Source organism: Aegilops tauschii, chromosome 4, assembly GCF_002575655.3.
Source record: "Aegilops tauschii subsp. strangulata cultivar AL8/78 chromosome 4, Aet v6.0, whole genome shotgun sequence".
NCBI classification, from domain to species: Eukaryota; Viridiplantae; Streptophyta; class Magnoliopsida; order Poales; family Poaceae; genus Aegilops; species Aegilops tauschii.
In genome coordinates, this window is record NC_053038.3 from 438,007,296 (window position 1) to 438,028,137 (window position 20,842).

The window sequence follows — 20,842 nt, forward strand, 5'->3', positions numbered from 1 at the left end:
CGTGCGGGTGCGTCTACTAGCTTTTGGCTTTGGTCCCTCTCGGCTCCGATCGGCTATCTTGTTGCCGCATCCACCTAATTCCATTCCGTGGCGTGCCCCACCATGTTGATCTTGTACCGCGCGCAGCACACCTTCCATGGTTCCCCTTATCCCCCCTCCTATCTATCACCTCACATATTCTCTCTCGTGGCCCTCGACTGATGGTGACCACGACGACCTGCTTGGTTATCCAAAGCCCCTCTCTAAACACACCCCGACGAAATGTACAGACGGAGGCAGCCTTGGCCGTGCGAGTCAACTATGTGGCGCTTTCCTCGAGTGGTCTGGGGTCCAGCTACGTTCTTGGTAGTCTGTCTCCACACTGATCCTTGGCAACTGCATCATACACTTGCACCCACCTAGCCCTGATACACATACAGTGATCCTAATCTCTAAGGAGGCATGACTGGAATTGCAAAACTAATGTTAATGAAAACAATTTTATTTTATCCTCCGATCCTCAACAAAACGCGGTTAGCCAACGACAATGGACATGGCAACGGCTGTAAGTAGAGATGGTAGGGCATAGCAGCAGTTTGCCCAAAAAAAACAGCAGCACAGTTTGTTTGCAGTTTAGATTTAAGTAAATGTAAACGAGACAAGGTGAAGCAGAAGGAGATACTATCCTGACATAAGGCAGATAAATCCTCTCTAATGGTAAACTTGATGCTGCATTGCACGTTGGCTCAAGCCGGTCAAATAACAAGTTTTGGGATACATGTGCATCTGAGATTATTTTTTTCGTTTCAGAATTTTTCAACAAAAGATTAACCGGGTGCCCCTGCAACCTTTTCACACTTTTAGCGAATATGGCATGAATAATATACCCCTACTAGTTTTAGTCTAGAACGAGCGTGTTATGTATTACCCCCAAAATATGAACGCCAACATTTGCTTGAGATTACCGAGTTTGATTACTGGGATTTGCTGCAAACAATTTGGTTTCTCTTCATCTGCCATAGATGCCAGCAGGCTGGTTTAATAGCACTAACCATAGTTCCATTTGTTCCTCCAAAGTTTGATGCATATCCATTGAACTCCATGAACCCAACATCATGCAAAAGGTGACACTGTAGATTTCATATCCAGCGAAAGCAGGACGAATAACCAAGTATTCCAAAAATCTTTAGCAATTTGGGACTAGATTTTGCCCTGATACTGGAAGTGCAATTTATAGTCATGCACTAGGTTAGCAAGAGTGGTTCGGCACGGGCCCTCTGCAAAGCCAAACGAGGAAAGGATCATCTTGGGTGTCGGATTAGTATTTACTCCCTCTGTTCCCTAATATAAGACCTTTTAGCTTTTTCTTGATTCGTATGTATGTAGATACATTTTAGTATGCCTTTTCATTCATTTTAGTATGTATGTAGTCAATATTTTGAAATAGCTAAAAGGTCTTATATTAAGGAATGGAGGGAGTATATAGCAGTAAAGGTTATTCATAAATAGAACAGTCAGAATTTACGGACCAAGGTATGTGTGAAGCTGTTGAAAATCGCTTTCCTGGCAGATATCAATTAGGGAATACACCCCAGGTCGCAAGGCCTCGTCAATTTCCCTATCATGGACGAGGGTGAGAGTGCTGAGACAAAAACATAAATAATTAAACAGAAGGTCTTCATTAAGGGAGAACATACCGTGTTATGCCTGTCTGAAATGGACCCAGTCCAGAAAACATGGAAATATAACCAGCAAGAAAGTGCATCGAGTGATGTTCCATGATGGTTTTTTGCTGACGCATCTGTATTATCCACACAAAAGGAGAATCAGTACATATGATTTGTTCACATAAGAACCATAAAACATGGATGGCTGAATGACATGACATCTATATACTGTGCCATTTACGTTCCTGATTCTGTGAAAGCAAAATACAAAGTCTGTGCTGCAGCAAACGGTTTCCTAAGGCCATCTACAATGCAAGGTGCTTAGAGAAGTGCTTTGAAAAATAAACCGCTTAAGCACTGGGGTTTATTTGTAGAGCGTAGGTGCTTATTTAGGCACCTCTGCTACAGAAATAACCACTGATGCTTAAAAGAACTGGTTTATTTTGTATAAGCACCTCTTAAAGCACTTTGCATTGTAGATGGCCTAATTATGAAGCTGCTTTTAAAAGGATACGCAGTTAAGCCCAGTGCAAATGTGAAATACAACCAGCAAACAAAACGTCCCAACCATCTGTCCAGGCATGGCATTACTACTAAAGCAAGATATGTATCGTTTTAAATCACAGAACAAAAGCATCACAAACCTCTTCATAAATCCTTCTGAAAAAGGAAGCACATTTTAGTGCCTCCTCCTTGTTCCAAGTGAAACATCCTGCCATGCTAACCATCTTGGAATCTGCAGACTCCAAGCAACTAAGTAGTATGTTTACTGAGTCTTCCAGGACAGCCACACATTGTCCAACCTCACTGGCCAGAGGAAAAAAAAACAATATAAAGGCTTGTCTTAATAAAGAACATAAAAGCACAAAAAGAAAATAACCCAAATCTTTACCTTTGTTGGTGCCGAAGAACAGTGCATAACAATTTGCAACATGCAGCATACATGTCAACAGAAAATTGTCTGTCAAGTAAGTATTCTTTACTAGCTAGAGGTTGTCCTGCAATTTGCTCACGAATGTTTTCTGATGAACAGGATACACTCCGATCAGCAAGAAGATGTTTGAAGCCCTTGAAAAGCATCACAGGAAGATGCAGGCACTGGGACACATGACACGCATCGATTTGAAAAGTATGCCTCCCCACAAATGATGTGATAACCTCAACACACATTAGAACAATCGCTCCAGCTTCTGGATGCAAATCAGGGCAAAGAGGAGGTAGCTTCTCTATATAGAAAATGAGTGGACTTTGAAGGTGTAAAACAATGTTGAATAAAGCACCAACTAGGCTTGGGACAGTTCTCTGAAAAACACGCTTATTTCCTGCAATATGAGTACAAAATCAGACCAAAATACTTGCTCCCTGCCATTAAACAAGGTGCAAACTGCAGAATGCTGATGACCAGCCTTGTAGTCTGAAATGAAGCTTGCAAAAATATGAACTCCACACCTTTATATAGTACCCCCTCTGTAAAGATATATAAGAGCGTTTAGATCACTACTTTAATGATCTAAACGCTCTTATATTTCTTTACAGAGTATAAGCTATTTTGAGAATAAGCAAGAGCTGCACGTTTTATAGTTTTAGGGGCACATATCAGGGTTTCAAACTGTAACCTTTCACGCAACAACCAACATTTTCAACCACCACGCTACACGAGCCAACGCCTTACAGTACTCATCATTAGGAACTATTTACTCATCATTAGGAATTATTCAGATCAAAAGATCCAGAGTAGAATCACAGATGTTCTGGTTATGATGTATTATCAAATCATTTACAGCTATTCGTGGAAGCATTAACCAACTACCTGTTACCTAAAGAGAAACCAAAATATGGAAGTCTGGATCAGGCACTCCAAGATAAAATTTTACATATTTATTTAAAATAGAACTTTATTACGTTCAGAACCACCTATGACTGATCAACATTCTTTATCATTGAAGAACAATTTGATGCTTACTCTTCATATATTCAGTAGTGGACAGTGGAATATACATTAATGAGCAATGAAAATTTGAGACTAATGCTATTGTCAGGTACATTCAATCACTATTGTTAAGGCAAGTAGTCTAGTTCGAATGCATATCATGACATTACAGATTTAGTAGATTACTGATTTATTTGGAGAAGCTAATTTAACATGTCCCAGAAGCAAGAGACGGAAACACATTCCATTACATGAATAATAGGATTGCATTCCAGAGAATATCAGATAGAAAATTTTGGCTGCTAACCTGGCACAGATCCAAGAACAAGATAAAGGCAGTCAATTCCAGCAGCAACGTCAGAAGAAACTGTCCCACCATCAGATGTTCCAGTCTCCACTTCATATATTGAGTGGCTATATTGATTCACTCCGACCAAGGCTCTCTCAATGACTTGTAAAGTTGCACTTAGATGCATGTTTGATGCAACACTAACAAAATTTCTCATCGACAGTCTAAGTCTTGATATCAATGAATTTAACCTATTCTGCCTATCGATAATATTCTTTGTAACTACATAGCCAGATGTATTCTGTAACTGAAGTGTTTTTGTGCTTGATCCAATCTCATGGGTAGGTAGAGTCGCACTCTTTCCTTGAAGTAAAATGCATTTTCCAATAGCACTCACATGTGCATTTACTATCTGAGCATACAGTTCTTTTGACAAGTTGAGTCCAGGAAATGTTCCTAAAACTTCAAGATATCTTAATATTCCATCAATCCATACAAGAGAAAACATATCTGGCCAATCAGACATGTCTGCAATTTTCTGTAGGGCAATGCAAGCTGTCCCAACCATTGGATTTAGCGACAGGTGTTGGAAAGGATTGCATGCCTTCCTACAGACATTGCCTGAAAAGGATATGAGGCCCTTCAACTTAACAATAGCAGCAGATACACTGTAGAGCTCTCTCAAAGTAAATGCTACAAATGGACCTTCACCATTTAACAGATTTTCCAAAAGAGATCTTTTCATACCGGGTGGACCATCTGACTGTAATTTGTTATCCTTTAGCTGATGCATAGTCCATCCATCCATGACTACTTCAATATTCAGAAAACCATTCTCACAATCCAGCTCTTGTGGTAGACGACCAGAGATCAAATCAACAGACCCAAAATCCTTGTTCTCCATAAACAAGACATGCAGACAGATATCTACAAAGGTCTCAAATTTAGCAATAGATCTGCTGAAATTGGAGGCATAGTGAAGCATCAGTTTTCTTTCCTCTGAGCTTGCAGTTGGATAGTCTTTCATTGTGCTTTCAAATGCTGAAACAAGACCCCACAAGAATCCTCCTATGCAAGACATGGTGCATAATAGTTTATCCCAGCACACATTGTCATAAGAGTTCTCTATTTTTATAACACACTTGCAATCCTTTGTGGTTACAGGTATGCCAGCTGTAGTCTTCTCTAACTGTTCAGCCATAGTTTTGACATGCTCCAAGGCTGAATTTTCTAGAGCATCATGTTCAGAAGTGTCGCTTTCACTAGCAGTATGCTTCAGGGAAGATCCAATTTGTTTCTTGGGACCCAGCAAGCAAAATTTCGAATTCATGTTCGCTAGTGTAGAAAATATTTCTGATGTCTTATCTACCAAGGAGAACAAGGTATTTTTCTTCTGATCAATGTGCTCACCAAATATTTCGTGTGACAATCCAATAATCTCCTGGACAGATCTCAAAAGCCAAATCAGAGAATATGAGTTACCTAGAAGTTCGGAAAACGTGGAGTATTGCTTTGAATCTGGGTACTCTTTGCCAAATTTCAAAACAAGATTTTGCATTGCCCTTCGACAACATATAAACAGACGGATTAGCTCAATTGGATTACATGATTCATAATGGCGATTTAGCAATGTCAACAGCAGAAGTCTGAAAGGAAAGAAAGAATTTGTCAGCAACCTAATCAGAGCACAGACTTGCAGATAAGAAATGAGCATGTTTGGTCTATATTCCCAAAAATTGCGGATAACCCAGATTACCCAAGAAGGCTGTAGCGTTAACTAGGTGGCACATTAGTTGATAATTGACAGACACACGTCATCATATGATAAGTTCATCTTAATTTATCAAATCCACAGAAAGATTAAACGTAGACTAGAAATAACCATTAAAATTAAAGTGAAAAATTCTTAAGTTGTACAGATTAGCAACTACACTGACTAGTTTTTGTGGTGACATGAAAGATAAATTATCAACAGCACCAGGATCCAACATCACAAGATTTGGCATTCCTACACCTTCCTACCCTCCAATTAACCTCACAAGACTAAAAAACGAGGGAAAGCCGAGGAGACAAGTAGAATTAATGACCATAAAGTGGGAAAATATGCCTAGGGGCAAGTATTTGTGAACACTTTTTTAGATCAAAAGTTCAAACTGGGAGCATACAGAGATACTCTAGTGCAATGGTAGAAAGGATAGCCGTCATCATCCATACAAATAAATGGATAAATGTAAAAATAGTGCACTTGCCTTTCAAGATGGAGAATGTAAGTTATAAGTTGCAAGAATGACTTGGAGTTGGAATGAAATCCGGGAACTGTGCTACAAAAATTTAGTAAATTCTCACAGATCCGGTATTTATCTACACCGTGTGCATGTGTAGAATCAGGATATGTACAGACCAACTTCTCATTATTCAGTTTATTTAATATCTCCATCATATCAGGCGAGATGTTCAATAAGGCATTATCTTCATCAGCTCTGGTCATAAAAGAAGATATTGATTTCTTGAGAGCACCGCAAAAACATGATACCAAATTCTTTAATAGCACCTGTGAAATAGTACATTCGTTCCAAATTAGACCAAATAGGAAAGAACAAACGGAAGAAACTACTCAAACTTAAAACTGCAAAACAAACAGATCATCGTCATCAAAACAGAATTAATACTATCAGCATACACGGTAAATTCTTTAACAAAGTTTTCTTTGGATGGAAGGAGTAGGACAACAAAACCTTTTGGTCATAAATGATAGTATCACAAAGAAGCTCCACCGAAATAGTATGCAAGGTTATTTCTCTGCATGAATCCTGACAGTCACTACCCTCCTCATCTTTGCATGACCTCTTTTGAACAAAAGAAAACTTTATCAGGTTCGAAAAGAAGTTCTTTAGGTCCTTCTTCGATGCATGAGAACTCCAAATATCAATGTTTTCACACAGAAGCCGCCAAGTTGCTATATGAAAAGAATCTTCATCTAAAGAGCATATACTCATATCCCAGGAAGAAATCCTGTTAGTTCCTCCTGAAGATAATGTTCTCACATAGTTCATCATAAAACTGGTTAGTCGAGTAGCCTCAAGACAGCAAGGATCCTTTAATAACTCAGTTTTTTCCCTATCCTCAGTATCAAACTGCTGTGTGCCGTCTTCAAGCAAAAAGTCAAATGCATTAATCTGCCTGTTAAGATCTTCGAGTCTTTGCAGAGCCATCACATGAAGGGTGTAAAAAAGCGTAGTAAAACCAGAATGGTTTCTTGGAAGGGACTGTGATAAAATTTCAATGACTTCCCAAAGGGAGCCAGCACTTTCAACAATCCAAGCAAAATAGCCTTCAGCGATAATATTGGATGTATTGGTCCATTCCTTTCCGCAGCATACAATGAATGAATTCCCCACTAATTCTGTTGCTTCTATTGCTAAATTTGGAGGCATGAGGCCAACAGATTGCAGATACAGACTCCTACATGATGTATATATGCGAAAGAAGAAGGCAAAAAACCAAGACAAACTTGGAATCTTTTGCCAGTTGGCACATTGCTTGTTAGATAGGTTCTTTCCTACAACTGAAGAAATGAACTCACTTGGATTAATTGATTCATTTCTCATCAACTGACTCAAGTTGGGACGTATTGTGTTGACCAACCTTTCAACAGATTTTGCAACCAGTGTAGTATTTGAAGCGGTCACAGTTATTGAGTCAAGCACGCTTGTGTATAGTTCAGATAAGTACCTTCCAAAAAGTTCAGCTCTCTGATGAAAAACTGACTTCCTGGACATCAAGCGGGGCTCTCCCTGTGTTTCCAAATCTACAAAGTCGTCGCAACTTTTCATCCATTTCAATGTTTCTGTAAGATCTACTGTCAGCTCCTCTATGCATCGACTAGATTGTCCTTCTGGCATTGAGTTAATTGAAGTACAGATAGCATCCCTCAATGTTTGGGAGCTCAGCAATGTTGCCAGTGATTCAAAACATTTATGTGAGGATAAAGAAGCCACAGGAAACGGTCCTGGTACTGCATCAGGACCAGCAACAGCTCTGAATGTTCTCACAGTATTGCACAGCGTACAAATGGAGTGCGCAACCTACAATTTGGAAAAGAGAGAGAAGCATCAGATTCAAAATAAAAATCTACTCCCTCCGTCCCATAATGTAAGACGTTTTTTGGCACTACACTAGTGTCAAAAAACGTCCTATATTATGGGACGGAGGGAGTATTCAGTACTACTCCGCCCCACAATATAAGACATTTTTGCAAGCTATCTTAGCCTGCAAAAACATCTTATATTATGTGACGGAGGGAGTAGTTCGTAAAATATACATCCCATCCCATTGCAGAAATATAACCGTTGGCATAGGCAACGGAAGAGCCCAAAAGCAGAAAGTAAGAAGCATATAAAAAATAAAGAAAAAAGATAAACAATTGTTTTTTAGAGGGCATTGCTAAAAGTGATCGCTGAAAAAGAACATAACTGACCTGACGAAGCTCACTAAATGTACGAATCACTTGGGATGAAAGGCTTGAAATCTTTGAGGTTAGTAGTAAGCATGGTTTGATGTCCTTGGAAGATGCATTGATAGCAGACAAAGCAAAAATCATTGACCATAATTTTACAAGGTCACTCCCCATGACCTTGTATTCAATTTCTAGAAAATGACCAACTGCAACAACAATCTCCACAAACATTAAAGGCAGCATCTTCTTAACGTTTGTATCTTCTAAATGCAGAGCTGACACCCAGAAGTCATACATTTTTTCAGCAATCAAGATTAAGACCCTGTAAATTTCTTGCAAGAACTGGAGATAAGATCCTTCCGATGTGTCCTCTGTAGGGACATAAATTTTCTCTTCAGTAACTGTTGCTAGCATCTCATTGATGGACTTCAGCATGCAATGAACTTCTACTAGCTTTGTGACTCCTAAATCAGAGAAGTCCTTTTGCGAATATGATTTGCATTCTAACACCAAAGGTTCCATAAATTGCATGAATACCTCAAAAATGGATTCTCCTTGTTGCTGGGGTTCTTCAGAACCCTCACTGGTTTTTTGTGGGCTTTTGAAGGATGTACCCCTTGGTGCTAAAGATGTTCTTTGATTTCTAGCCCTGGTAACAAACAATTGAAGCAAGTAACCGAAGCCAGCAAGCAATACAGCCTTGCTTTCTGCTTTTATTCCCTTGAGTCGCTCAAACAGATGCCTATGGTAGCTTCCTTTGACATCCTTGACAATACCTTTATTCAAATTCTTGAGCCCAAAATATCCACTAAGATGTTGTGGATGAAACAGTCCATTTGACAAAATTTCTTCAGCAATCTTCAACGTGGATCCTGCGTGCTTGTGCTTGATAGAATTTGCTTGTGAATTAAGTAAAACCAACAATTCCAACAGCGGATCAAGAATCTTGTCAACAAAAGGACGGAAAATATTCTTAGGATTTGCATGGAATCTGAGAAAGCTTGAAAATTGCTCAAGCAGACAATTTCCAAGATTCTGAAGAATGGTACAACCCTTTTTCTCATTAGTTGAAACCTTCTGGACAAGATTAATAGCCTCGGTGACACAAGAGGTCCACAAATCCACGGGCGCGTTGAAGAAAGCTCTTGTATTGGAGGAGAAAAGAAAGGACACGCAGTCGAAAACTCGTTCGAAGAGCAAAAGGGATTCATGGTCATCACATGAAGCGCCGATCTGAACTCTGCTCAAACCATCCTTTGCAATGCAACCAAGTGGTTGAAGTAGCTTCAGAGAAATTGAGACTGACGGCTTCTTTTCAATGCAAAATCTCAGAATTTCCCAGCATCTATAATCTAACACAGGATCAAAAGGCTCTGGAATTTTCTTAGACAGAATTAGGATAGATTGCACCCAGTTTCCAATAAATGACACCATTCGCGATAGCTGGATACTGTCCGCTCTATGGCCATGGCTTGAACGATTTGACTCGGCCTTTATAAAATTGAAGGCCAGTTCAACCTTTCTGCATGATTTAGCATACAAATGTTAGAAGTACAGACAGCAAGAGCATAGTAAGGTTCATCCAGGAATGATTCCCCAACTAAGAAACACTGGACTATGTATTACAATATCCAAGTATCACCAAGCAGATGCTACTGGGAATCGGAGGTCATACAAAGATACTGTATAATCATAAGCATATTATCGCCTCCACAGAATAATTAAACTAAAATCTGACCTTAATTAATGCAACTGTTTTCATAGAGTAATTATTGTTGTTATTATCCTAAGTCAACAATGATCCAATCGGTGCAGGAATAAACTTCTAGCAACATCATCTCCCTTTGAAGCACACAATTACAACGAATACTACATTTCCAAATACACTAGCTGACTGAATCAGACAAATCTCCTCATGCAGCTGCTTAAAGCAGCGCATCCCCAAATCCACGTAGCCGCAACCAGACTAGAAGCACGCGAATTACAGAAAAATTGCTTCGATCCTACTCGGAGATTGGCACGCAGGAGTGCTAAGCTGCATCGAATCGCAAGCGAGGGGGGCAGCAAGGGGGTGACCTTTGGAGGGAGAGCTCCTTGCCCTGGAGGGAGAGGACGAGGTCGAGGTTTTCCGCGAAGCGGGGCCGGGCGAGCGCGGGCTCGCTCGGGCCCTCCCCTGCGGGAGCTGGCGACTGGCTCCGCGGGCGCTTCCTCGACGCGCCGCGGGGGCTGGAGGCGGCCGAGTCCGTGGCCATGGCCATGGGAGCGCGAAGGGGGGCGGAGGGACGGAGGCAGGGAGGCTAGGGTTCTGGGTTTTGCGGGAGCGTTTCGTTTTGGTACACTGCTGCGGTTCGCCCCATCGAAGGCGTGCACGCATCTTGAAGCAGGAACCCAGAGAAACGCAGCACAAAAAAAAATGATGGGAAAAAAAAGAAAATTCAGAACAAAAAAATGAAGAAATATATCAGAGCCAGGTTTCGATCCTGGGCCCTCCCCTGCGGGAGCTGGCGACTGGCTCCGCGGGCGCTTCCTCGACGCGCCGTGGGGGCTGGAGGCGGCGGAGTCCGTGGCCATGGCCATGGGAGCGCGAAGGGGGGCGGAGGGACGGAGGCAGGGAGGCTAGGGTTCTGGGTTTTGCGGGAGCGTTTCGTTTTGGTACACTGCTGCGGTTCGCCCCATGGCGTCGAAGGCGTGCACGCATCTTGAAGCAGGAACCCAGAGAAACGCAGCACAAAAAATGAAGGGAAAAAAAAAGAAAATTCAGAAAAAAAAAATGAAGAAATATACCAGAGCCAGGTTTCGATCCTGGGACCTGTGGGTTATGGGCCCACCACGCTTCCGCTACGCCACTCTGATTCTTGTTGCATTGGCGTTGAAACTTACTTATTTATACATAGCCTGCCCTTCTCCTGCCGTTTGTACAGGACGCTGCAAGTCTGCAATCTCCAAAAGTTTGTTCACATTTATTGTTATTGTTGCTGTTGATCCTGATTGGTGTCATACTGTTACTGAAACTTATCCCGCCAAGTTTCTAGCGCCTGTTCTACTCGATCGAGATGGTAATGCTGCCATTCGTTCACTTATATCAGTCTAGAGCTTCACGTACTGCCTACTAAGCTCTTGAATCAGGTCTTTGCTTCCTGCTTCAGAGTTAGTCAGTTAGATGCTTGAACAGAGCCGATCCACGCCATAGTTTCAGTTTTACTGCAAAGGTAACACCGGATTGCGTTGGTCCATTAAGAGCATCTCTAGCAGACCCCACAAAAGTGGTTAAACTCGTGAAAATCCGTGTTTTCAGTTCCGTGGTGTCAAAAAATGTCCCGAATAAACCCCGCAAAAACGGTCAAACCCGTAAAAAATTTGCAGGCCGCTGAGAATGTATCCCCACGACCCTTAATTTTGCAGATTTGGAGGCAAAATATAAGGGGCACTGAAAACCGGTCAACGCTACGCGACAAGGAAATTCCGCCGTGCGCACACGGGCTCCGGTGACCTTCCGCCACGGAACTCGCCGGAATCTCGCCGGGAACTCGCCGTTTACCGCTGCTGCGACGTCGGCTTGCGGAGTAGATCGCAGGAGCAGCGGCTGGAGACTCGAGCAGCTACCCGGCTACGAACGAGCTAGCTAGCTAGCAAGCTCCTGGATCCATCCGGCCACGAACGAGCTAGCTAGCTAGCTAGCAAGCTCCTCGATCCAGCCGGCCACAAACGAGCTAGCTAGCTCCCGGATCCATCCCGCCAAGGTCGAGCTAGCTAACTCCTGGATCCATCCGACAACGGAGGAGCTGGCTCCTGGATCGATTCGGCGACTACGGTGGACGACGGGAGCTGACTATGAACACGGGCGAGAGGAAGAAGAAGACGCGGAAAAAATATACGCGAATATTTTTTTACGGGTCCATTATGCAGGGTCTGCATCTGCGGCCGTCCGCGCCGGCACGCAAAGCCTTTTTTCCGCGAACTGCAAACGCGTTTTGCGGATCGGCGGGATGCGGGGTCTGCTAGAGATGCTCTAAACTCTTGAATTTGGTTCATTCTCCCCTCCAGGCCTTCTTCCACAGCTCCATGTGTTGAAGATCCGAGAGGTGCATACTAGGTACTCATTCTCCCCTAGGTGCCATACTAGGCTGAAGAAAGTATGTCCAATTGTTGTACTAGTACCATTACTAAATTTACAAGTTCTCATGAAATCTGCACCAGCAAGACATTTTAAAAAAAATAGAAAAGGAGGAGGATCCCCGCCCTCTGCATCTGGACGATGCATGCATCCACTTTATTAATTATTCACACAAGACCTTACAAAGTCATACAACAGTAAGACTAAAGCCACCGTCTAGGCAACATCTGTCGCTACTCCTATCCAGTCGATGAAGGGATACTGATAATCTGGGCCTAATACCAAACAAACCTCGCAACCAAACCTAACACTTAAGACCTGAGGTCCCAACTAGGACTCCTGCCAGGTATGGGGCACCCACCAACCCGACGCACTCCTCAACCAGGACGCCTGCCGGGTATGAGGCTGCCGCAGCCACCTGCCACCAATCCATCTTCAGTGCTGTACTGTTGCATCTACCTTGCCCGGTCTAGCTGCCGTCCACGCCACCACGACGCCAGACAACGCCACCATCCTGCGCTCGTCCATCATCACACTCCCACCCCGCTGCTCCATGCCGCCGAGACCCGCCGTCGTCGACGCGAGAGAAGGCACGCCACACTACCTCACGCCTCTTCCATCCGGCGCCGCTCCACAAACGATGCCCCCAATAGGGAACACGACACCGCAGCGCCACCATCGTCGGATCCGGTGATCTTAGGATTTCTCCCGGAGCGGCACGAGCAGGTTGACGATAGTTACTTGACGATGCCTTCATCAAGGTAACGACGTAGACGCCACCATCGCCCGCCATGACCGAAGTCGGCTCGGTTTTCACCGGCGACTATGTCTCCTTAACTCGCCGCCGGTGCTAATAGTGGGATCCAAGATCCGTCACTACCAGCCTGGCCAACCGTCTTCGGTGGAGAAGGCAGCCACCACCACCATGCCCGGGCCAAGAGACCCGGACGTCCTCGTGCCGCGAAGATTACCCGGGGGGGATCTCCTCTTGCCGTTGTCGAGACGAGGCGCAGCCGCAATGAATCTCGATCTAAACCCCTCGGGCCCAGATCAGATCTCATCGCAGCCAAAAACTCATCCGCCAACCCGCCAACCCGCTGCGCACTTTCGTTGGAGGAGGAGGGAGATGGACGCCGCTGCATCCACGCGTTACCACCGGCCGAGGATTGCGCCGCCCCACCACAGGGGCTTCGCCTCGCGGCGTCCTCAGCGACGGCGGCGGTAGTGGGAGGCGATGATGGAGGGGGAGGACTGAGGGCGGTGTGGACGGGGACTCCCGGGAGGCGGTGCGGCGCCGCCGCCTCTTGGGAGAGAGGTCGGGTGGGGGAGAGAGGTCGGGTGTAGTTCCCTGGACGCACTCTATAGATTTCTGTTGCTTAATATCAATCCATCCGTCACTCTTTAGATTTCCGTTGCTTAGAACATTTGAACTGCACATTTTTATCACCAGCTCATGATTTTTGAAAAACAACACAAATTGTGCAGTATAACTCAGTAATAACTGACCATGTAAACAACATATGTCAGCACTGTAATGAATCTCTGAACACAACCTTACAGTTACACGTCTCTGATTCTCTGAACACGTGCACAATGACACATAGAATTCAGGGAACCAGGCCAACACAAATGGGCGATCCGGCGATCAAGGTGCTAACTGCTAAGGATCAACTTCTACTTGATGGATCAACACTAATGGCTCATGATTGTTGATGGCTCATCCAAGCACAATTACATCAAGAGAGTTTATGCTAGCATTTACATAGATGGCTCTTCCACACGGCGAGTGGGATTTTGAGTAGATTCTTCTGGGGCATCACCGGCGGGATGAACTTGATCCTTGGTGTCTTCTTTTTCTGAAACGACAGAGCATCGACCTTCTCAACGGCGGGGGCGGCGGAGCGAGGAGCAGCGAACCATGGGTGCTTCAGCGCGGCGGCTGCCGTCAGTCGCTCGTCGGGGTTGCACCTGAGGAGCCTTTGCAACACCTGGAATCCTTCCACTGAAAGCTTCTCTTGAGGGAACAAATCCCGCAGCCGGCTGTGCTTGTTGTGCCCCGCCTGTAGCAGCTGCGGCGCCTTCTTAGCCAGTGGCAGCGACGTGAAGCCTGGCCACGTCCTCTCGTCCGGCACCCCGAGCACTCGGAAGATGCTCCCTAGCTGCTTTACGTCATTCTTTGTCTCGTCTTCCTCCTCGTCTTCCGGGTCGACCATGAACAGCGTCGTGCCGGTGAGCAGTTCGGCAAAGACGCAGCCGATGGACCACGTGTCCACTTGCGCGTCGTAGTCCTGCTTGCCCAGGATCATCTCCGGCGCCATGTAGGGCGCCGTGCCGACCTGGTTGTACGGCGGCCAGTCGGACATGGACATGGCCAGCCCGAGGTCGCAAATCTTGAGGAGCTCCCCGTTTCTCCCGACGAGGATATTGGCTGGCTTGATGTCACGGTGGACGATGTGGCGGTCGTGCTCGTGCATCTTTTGTGCACCGGTCAGGAGCTTCCACATGAAGCCGCGCACCGTGGATTCCGGGAGCGGCGGGCCGTCGCGCCTCTCCCACAATAAAGACTGGAGGCTCGACGCCGCGACGTACTCCATGACGAGGCCGGCGGTGTCGCCGGTGGCCGGGTCGCACACCATGCCCTCGAAGCCGACAACGTAAGGGTTTCCGTCGCAGGCCTCGAGGAATCGTGCCTCCCGCTCAAGATCTTGGACGTCCGGGGGCTCCTCGGTGTCGTCCGGCGAGGAGAGGAACTTGACGGCCACGTCCTTTTTGGTGACGCGGTGGCGCATCCTGTGGACGACGCCGAAGCCGCCCTCGCCTAGGCAGGCCACCTTCTCGTAGTCGTCGGTGGTCCCGATGGAGGCGCGGCTCCTCTTGCAGCACGTCGGCGATTGTTGATGTTGAGCCGCCGCGTGGCCGTGCCCATGGCCGGCGTCGAGGACGGCAGCAGGTCGCTTGCGGGCGGCCATGGCGCTGGACGAACGAACTGCTTTGGTTGGTGGAGAGGGCGGCGGCAGAGATCGATGATGGAGAAGGGGGAGGGAGGAAGTTCCGTATGGATCGACGCGCTGCGTTGGCTATTTGTTTCGACAGGTTGCCTCACCGAGTCGCCATGGAATTCAGCTCAATCCGAGTTACGGTGGCTGACAGCTTCTTTGCCTTGCTGCCTGCGTTTTCGTTTGACCGACGGCGGATTCACGGTTCGTTCGTTTCCGAGTCGAATCCAGGTTCTTCATTTCCCTTCCCGCCTTCGTTCCGGATTCGGTTTCAGTATATACTGACGAGACGATCCACACGGGAAGCTCGCCCCTTCCCGCGTCCAATCCATCGATCGTCCCCTCCATCTCGATCCCCTCTCCGCACCAACCAAGCCGTCGATCGAGCGCCGTCTGGAAGAGGCGTGAGGCCGTCCTCGACACCGGCCACGCGGCGACCAGAAACGACCGGCTGCCGCAAGAGGAGGCGCGTCCGGATCCGGATGAGAAGCACCGAGGACTGGGAGGAGACGCGCGGCATCGGCAATGGCGGCTCCGGCATCGTCGTCTGACACCGAGGACCCCGCCGACGCCACTAGGGAGCTCCGGCGCGAGGCCGGCTGACGGGACTTACTGGAGTTAACTTCAGTTGTGAAGCAAGCATCAGCGGAGCACGTAGCCGTGCCGGAAATCAAACCCAAGCCGTCGTCTTCTTGTGTGTCGTTGATCTCCTTTTGTGAGCGTATTTTAGCCGTTCGTTCACCAGTCAGTGTACCGCTTCGACAAGCTGTCGATTTCGTCAGTGTCGTTGTCTAATTCTTCAGAAATGTTCAGGTTCAGATAGTTCAGGTACCGACAATTGCCCGTTCCTGAAGACGATCCTTGCCCACTAGGATCATTTTGAGGGAACCAAGTTTTTTGTTTTTTTTGGCAGGAGGGAACCAAGATGGGATTGTCTGATTGAAGAATTCTGGAAACGTGAACTTGATGAAGTTGGCATCTTCCCTCTCCCATGTTGCTTCTTAGAGCATCTCCAGCCGCGCCCCCAACAGGCCCTCCTCAGGCTTTTTGCCGCGCCGGCGTCAAAAAAACGGCCCAGTCGCCCCAGAAGCCCGTTTTTTGCCGGCTCGGGCCGAATCTGGTGACGGCGGACCCAGGCAGAACCCGGCGCCTTGGGGGCGCCTGGGGCGCCGGCACAAGCGAAAAGGCGCGCGTGGGTCCGCCCTGTCGGCGAGTCGAGCGCCTCTTCCCGCCGTTTCTCCCCGCTTTTCCCCCAGTTCCCTCCCATTTTCTCCTTTCCTCCCGCCATTCTCTCTCCCGCTCGCCTCCCAGCCGGCCGCCATGGCACCGAAGAAGTACGTCGTCCCCCGCGCCGCGGCAACCGCGACCGCCTCCGTCGCCCAGCCGAAGCAGAGGAAGCCGAGGGCGCCGCCGTCCAAGCCGCCGGGCATGACAAACGCCGATTGGAGGGTAGAAGTACAGCGACGGGAGGCCGTCGCCGCCGACCGGCGGAACAGGGCCCTCGCCAAGAAGTCCCGTGACAACGTGGCACGCGCGGCTGCGGGTGCCGCTGCCGCTTCCGCGGACCAGGCCGAGGCCGAGGCGGCACGCGCGGGGATGATGAATCCCCCCGGCAACCACGCGCCGTACGCACCCTGGGGCCAGCAAGGTGTCGGGTCTCCGACGCCACAGCCATGGGGATCACCGGGCTACACCGACGGGGACGTGCACGGTGGGTTCAACCCAAAAGTCACGTTCCCCCATGGACATGTAACACCCCGCATGTAACTCGCCATATTTGTAACTCCGACTCTTCCCATTTCCGGCTATGTGATATGTTTTTCCCTCCGTTGTCGGGTTTTGTCTTTTGTTTTGTATTTTGTCATGCAATGCATTTTCATATCATGTCTTCATGTGCATTGCATTGGCATACGTGTTCGTCTCATGCATCCGAGCATTTTCCCCGTTGTCCGTTTTCCAATCCGGCGCTCCTATCTCCTCCGGTGCACCCCTCTTGTTTTCTTTCGTGTGCGTGTGTCAAACTTTCTCGGAATGGACCGAGGCTTGTTAAGTGGTCTTAATATACCACCCGGAGACTACCGGTAAAGTTTCGTTCCATTCGGAGGTCGTTTGGTACTCCAACGGTTAACCGGGCATCCGCAAAGTCCATTTGAGTGTCCAGCAAAAACCCCCTCTAAAACCAGCCCAAAACCCACCAAACTCTCTTCCATGCTCTAGGTCGTTCGATCAAGATCGTGTGGGCGAAAACCGCACCTCATTTGGAGTCTCCTAGCTCCCTCTACCTATAAATATGTGGGCATCCCGAATTACAACTGCAGACGAACCCTAACCCTCTCCCTCCGCGCCGCGCCGGACGCGTCCGCCCGCGCCGGACACGTCCGCCGCCGCGCCCCGGCCAATCCCGTGGCGACACGTCGCCGCCGTCCTCGTCCCCGCCGCCGGCCCGTACCCCGTCGCCCGCGCGCCGGCCGCCGCCGCGCGTCCGCCCCGCCGCCTCGCGCCCGCCGCCGTGCCCGCGCACCGCCGGCCGCCGCCGCCACCGGCCCCGGGCCGCCCGCCGCCCCCGCCGGCGACCCCCACCTCCGGCGCCCCTCCTCCGGCCCCGGTCCCCCTCGCCGCGGTCGGCCCCTGCCTCGCCGTCGCCATCGATCGAGCCGGCGAGCTCCTGTAGCACGGGCTCGATCCGATCTGGTAACAGCTCCCCCGTTGACTTTTCTCGCGACTCCCAAATTCCTCCAAGTCCTGGAAAATCTTTAGCATGTGGTCCTGTTCGAGATGCGATAACTTCTTGCATGTAGCTCCGATTCGCGCGTGTAATATGTCAAATTGTTCGCCTCGTGATGCTCTACATTTTGTTCAATTGCACCATGTTCATTTGAGGTCATCTTGATGCCCAAATCTTCGTTGGAAGAGGGCTAGTTGCTGTTATTCTCTGGTTCTTATCAGAACTTGGAGATTTGTTATTTTTGTATCATTTATTCTGTGCATCTTTTGAGCATGAGCTCTACATGTGTTTTGAAGTATTCCATGTCATATTTCCAGTGGTATAGTCCATGTATTTTTGTGATCTCTGTGGTGACTAGCACAAGCATGCAAAGTAGGCCCCGTAATATTTCTGATTTCAGGGACTTGGTGATTTCTCTAAGTCCTTGTCTGCTGTAATTTTGTTGTCATGTAAACTTGATGATACAGAGAGATCCATGCATATTTTGGAGATGTTCAGTAAGGATGTTTTGTAGCTATAATTGTAGTTGATCCATTGCTGCAATTGTTTGCAATTATGGAGTGCCATAGCATGACTCAATCTTGCTCTACTTTTGCTATAAAATATTTCTGGCAGATTCTTAACATGATATGCATTTTTGCCAAGCTTATTGTAGTCGATCCATACATGCTATGCAATTGTTCTTGCCATGGATAGCTTCATAAACATGCCATCTTGCTGTAGGTATGCTTGGTTTGTCATGCATTGCTCTGTAGTGAGTGCATCAATCTCACAAAAGGCCTACATATTAATATTTCTGCCATGCTCTGTTTTCTGCTAAGTCTGAAACCTGATAACGAAACTTGTTATGTTTACATGCTTGCCATCATATCTTCTGATCCTTTTTGGCTCATGGTCATCAAGGGACTTTTGTCATGTGCATTTAGTAGAACACTACCATGCCTTGTTTTGCTATGTTAAGTTCCTGTAGCATGTTGATTTCGTGCTCTGAACATTGCTACCTGATGCTGATTTCTGCCCTGTCCAGTTTTTCACCAAGTCTGTGAACCTGTAATCTTTTGCACTTTTTCCATGCTTGTTTGAGCTTGATATGTTGTGAACTAGCCGTAGCTCATTGTTTATCTTTTGTCAAGCATCTCGTGTAGATTACTGCCATGTGCTTTGTTGCTATGTTAGGGTGCTGTAGCATTATTACTTGTTGCATTTTAAGTGCTATCATGCTGTTAATCGCAGATTCGTGTCATTCTTGTTTTGCTTGCCATTTGCAAACCGTGCATCCGATTCCGGTGATCTTTATATCGATTTTGACCGAAATCATCTCATCTTTCCAGTGGCATGCTTGGTTTGCCAAGTTACTGCCATGTTCATCATTTTCCTTCCGGAGCACGCATATGCATTGCATATCATATCTTGCATACCATACATGTCTTGCATCATGTTGCTTGCGCATTTCTCGTTGTTGATTATGGTTCCGTTTGTTTGTGTCCTTGTCTTGGGTAGAGCCGGGAGACGAGTTCGTGAATGAGGAACCTGTCGAGTACGCTTACGAGGATCAAGCTTTCGACAACTCTAAGAATCTTGCAGGCAAGATGACCACCCCTCGAAATCACTTCTATCTTTGCTATGCTAGTTGTTCGCTCTATTGCCATGCTCGCTACCTATCACTTGCTATATCATATCTCCCATTTTAGCCATGTCAGCCCTAACCATCCTTTCCTAGCAAACCGTTGTTTGGCTATGTTACCGCTTTTGCTCAGCCCCTCTTATAGCGTTGCTAGTTGCAGGTGAAGTTAAAGTTGTTCCATGTCGGAACATGGATATGTTGGGATATCACTATATCTCTTATTTAATTAATGCATCTATATATTTGGTAAAGGGTGGAAGGCTCGGCCTTATGCCTGGTGTTTTGTTCCACTCTTGCCGCCCTAGTTACTGTTATACCGGGATTATGTTCCTTGAGTTTGCGTTCCTTACACGGTCGGGTGATTTATGGGACCCCCTTGACAGTTCGCCTTGAATAAAACTCCTCCAGCAAGGCCCAACCTTGGTTTTACCATTTGCTACCTAAGCCTTTTCCCCCGGGTTTTCGCGAGCCCGAGGGTCATCTTATTTTAACCCCCGGGCCAGTGTTCCTCTGAGTGCTGGTCCAAACTAGAGCACCGTGCGGGACCGTCCCTTGGCAACTTGGGTTATGTTGGTACCTGTACGCTTCGCTTATCCGGTGTGCCCTGAGAACGAGATATGTGCAGCTCCTATCGGGATTTGTCGGCACATTCGGGCGGCTTTGCTGGTCTTGTTTTACCATTGTCGAGATGTCTTGTAAACCGGGATTCCGAGACTGATCGGGTCTTTCCGGGAGAAGGTTTATCCTTCGTTGACCGTGAGAGCTTATGATGGGCTAAGTTGGGACACCCCTGTAGGGTATTATCTTTCGAAAGCCGTGCCCGCGGTTATGAGGCAGATGGGAATTTGTTAATGTCCGGTTGTAGATAACTTGTCACTTGACCCAATTAAAATACACCAAGTGCGTGTGTAACCGTGATGGTCTCTTCTCGGCGGAGTCCGGGAAGTGAACACGGTCTGTGTTATGTATGACGTAAGTAGGTGTTCAGGATCACTTCTTGGTCATTGCTAGATGACGTCCGTTCCATTGCTTCTCTTCTCGCTCTCATATGCGCAAGTTAGC

General features: G+C 47.1%; 2 protein-coding genes across 2 annotated transcripts; both read right to left on the reverse strand.

Annotated features, from left to right (window-relative positions):
- Positions 1-691: 691 nt before the first annotated feature.
- LOC109764991 (uncharacterized) lies at positions 692-10,677 on the reverse strand. The gene is made up of 10 exons (XM_020323791.4): positions 10,398-10,677; positions 8,343-9,843; positions 6,601-7,950; positions 6,115-6,416; positions 3,884-5,511; positions 2,539-2,968; positions 2,291-2,453; positions 1,677-1,780; positions 1,509-1,597; positions 692-1,256 (listed from the first exon to the last, which is right to left on the reverse strand). Exons 1-10 carry the CDS (start codon positions 10,577-10,579, stop codon positions 1,180-1,182), a joined length of 5,826 nt encoding a protein of 1,941 aa, XP_020179380.1. The 5' UTR covers positions 10,580-10,677; the 3' UTR covers positions 692-1,179.
- Positions 10,678-14,186: 3,509 nt separating this feature from the next.
- Positions 14,187-15,404, reverse strand: LOC109764992 (putative cyclin-dependent kinase F-2). Its single transcript, XM_020323792.1, has one exon. The coding sequence runs from the start codon at positions 15,402-15,404 to the stop codon at positions 14,187-14,189; it is 1,218 nt and encodes a 405-aa protein (XP_020179381.1).
- Positions 15,405-20,842: the final 5,438 nt, after the last annotated feature.

Excerpts from the sequence above, each read along its gene's own strand:
- LOC109764991 (XM_020323791.4), bottom strand. The coding sequence starts at position 10,579 with ATGGCCATGGCCACGGACTCGGCCGCCTCCAGCCCCCGCGGCGCGTCG. Across the intron at positions 7,951-8,342 it reads CATTTAGTGAGCTTCGTCAG|GTTGCGCACTCCATTTGTAC; the intron begins GTCAGTTATGTT and ends TCCAAATTGTAG. Across the intron at positions 1,598-1,676 it reads TTTCAGACAGGCATAACACG|GGAAATTGACGAGGCCTTGC; the intron begins GTATGTTCTCCC and ends CGTCCATGATAG.
- LOC109764992 (XM_020323792.1), bottom strand. The coding sequence starts at position 15,404 with ATGGCCGCCCGCAAGCGACCTGCTGCCGTCCTCGACGCCGGCCATGGG.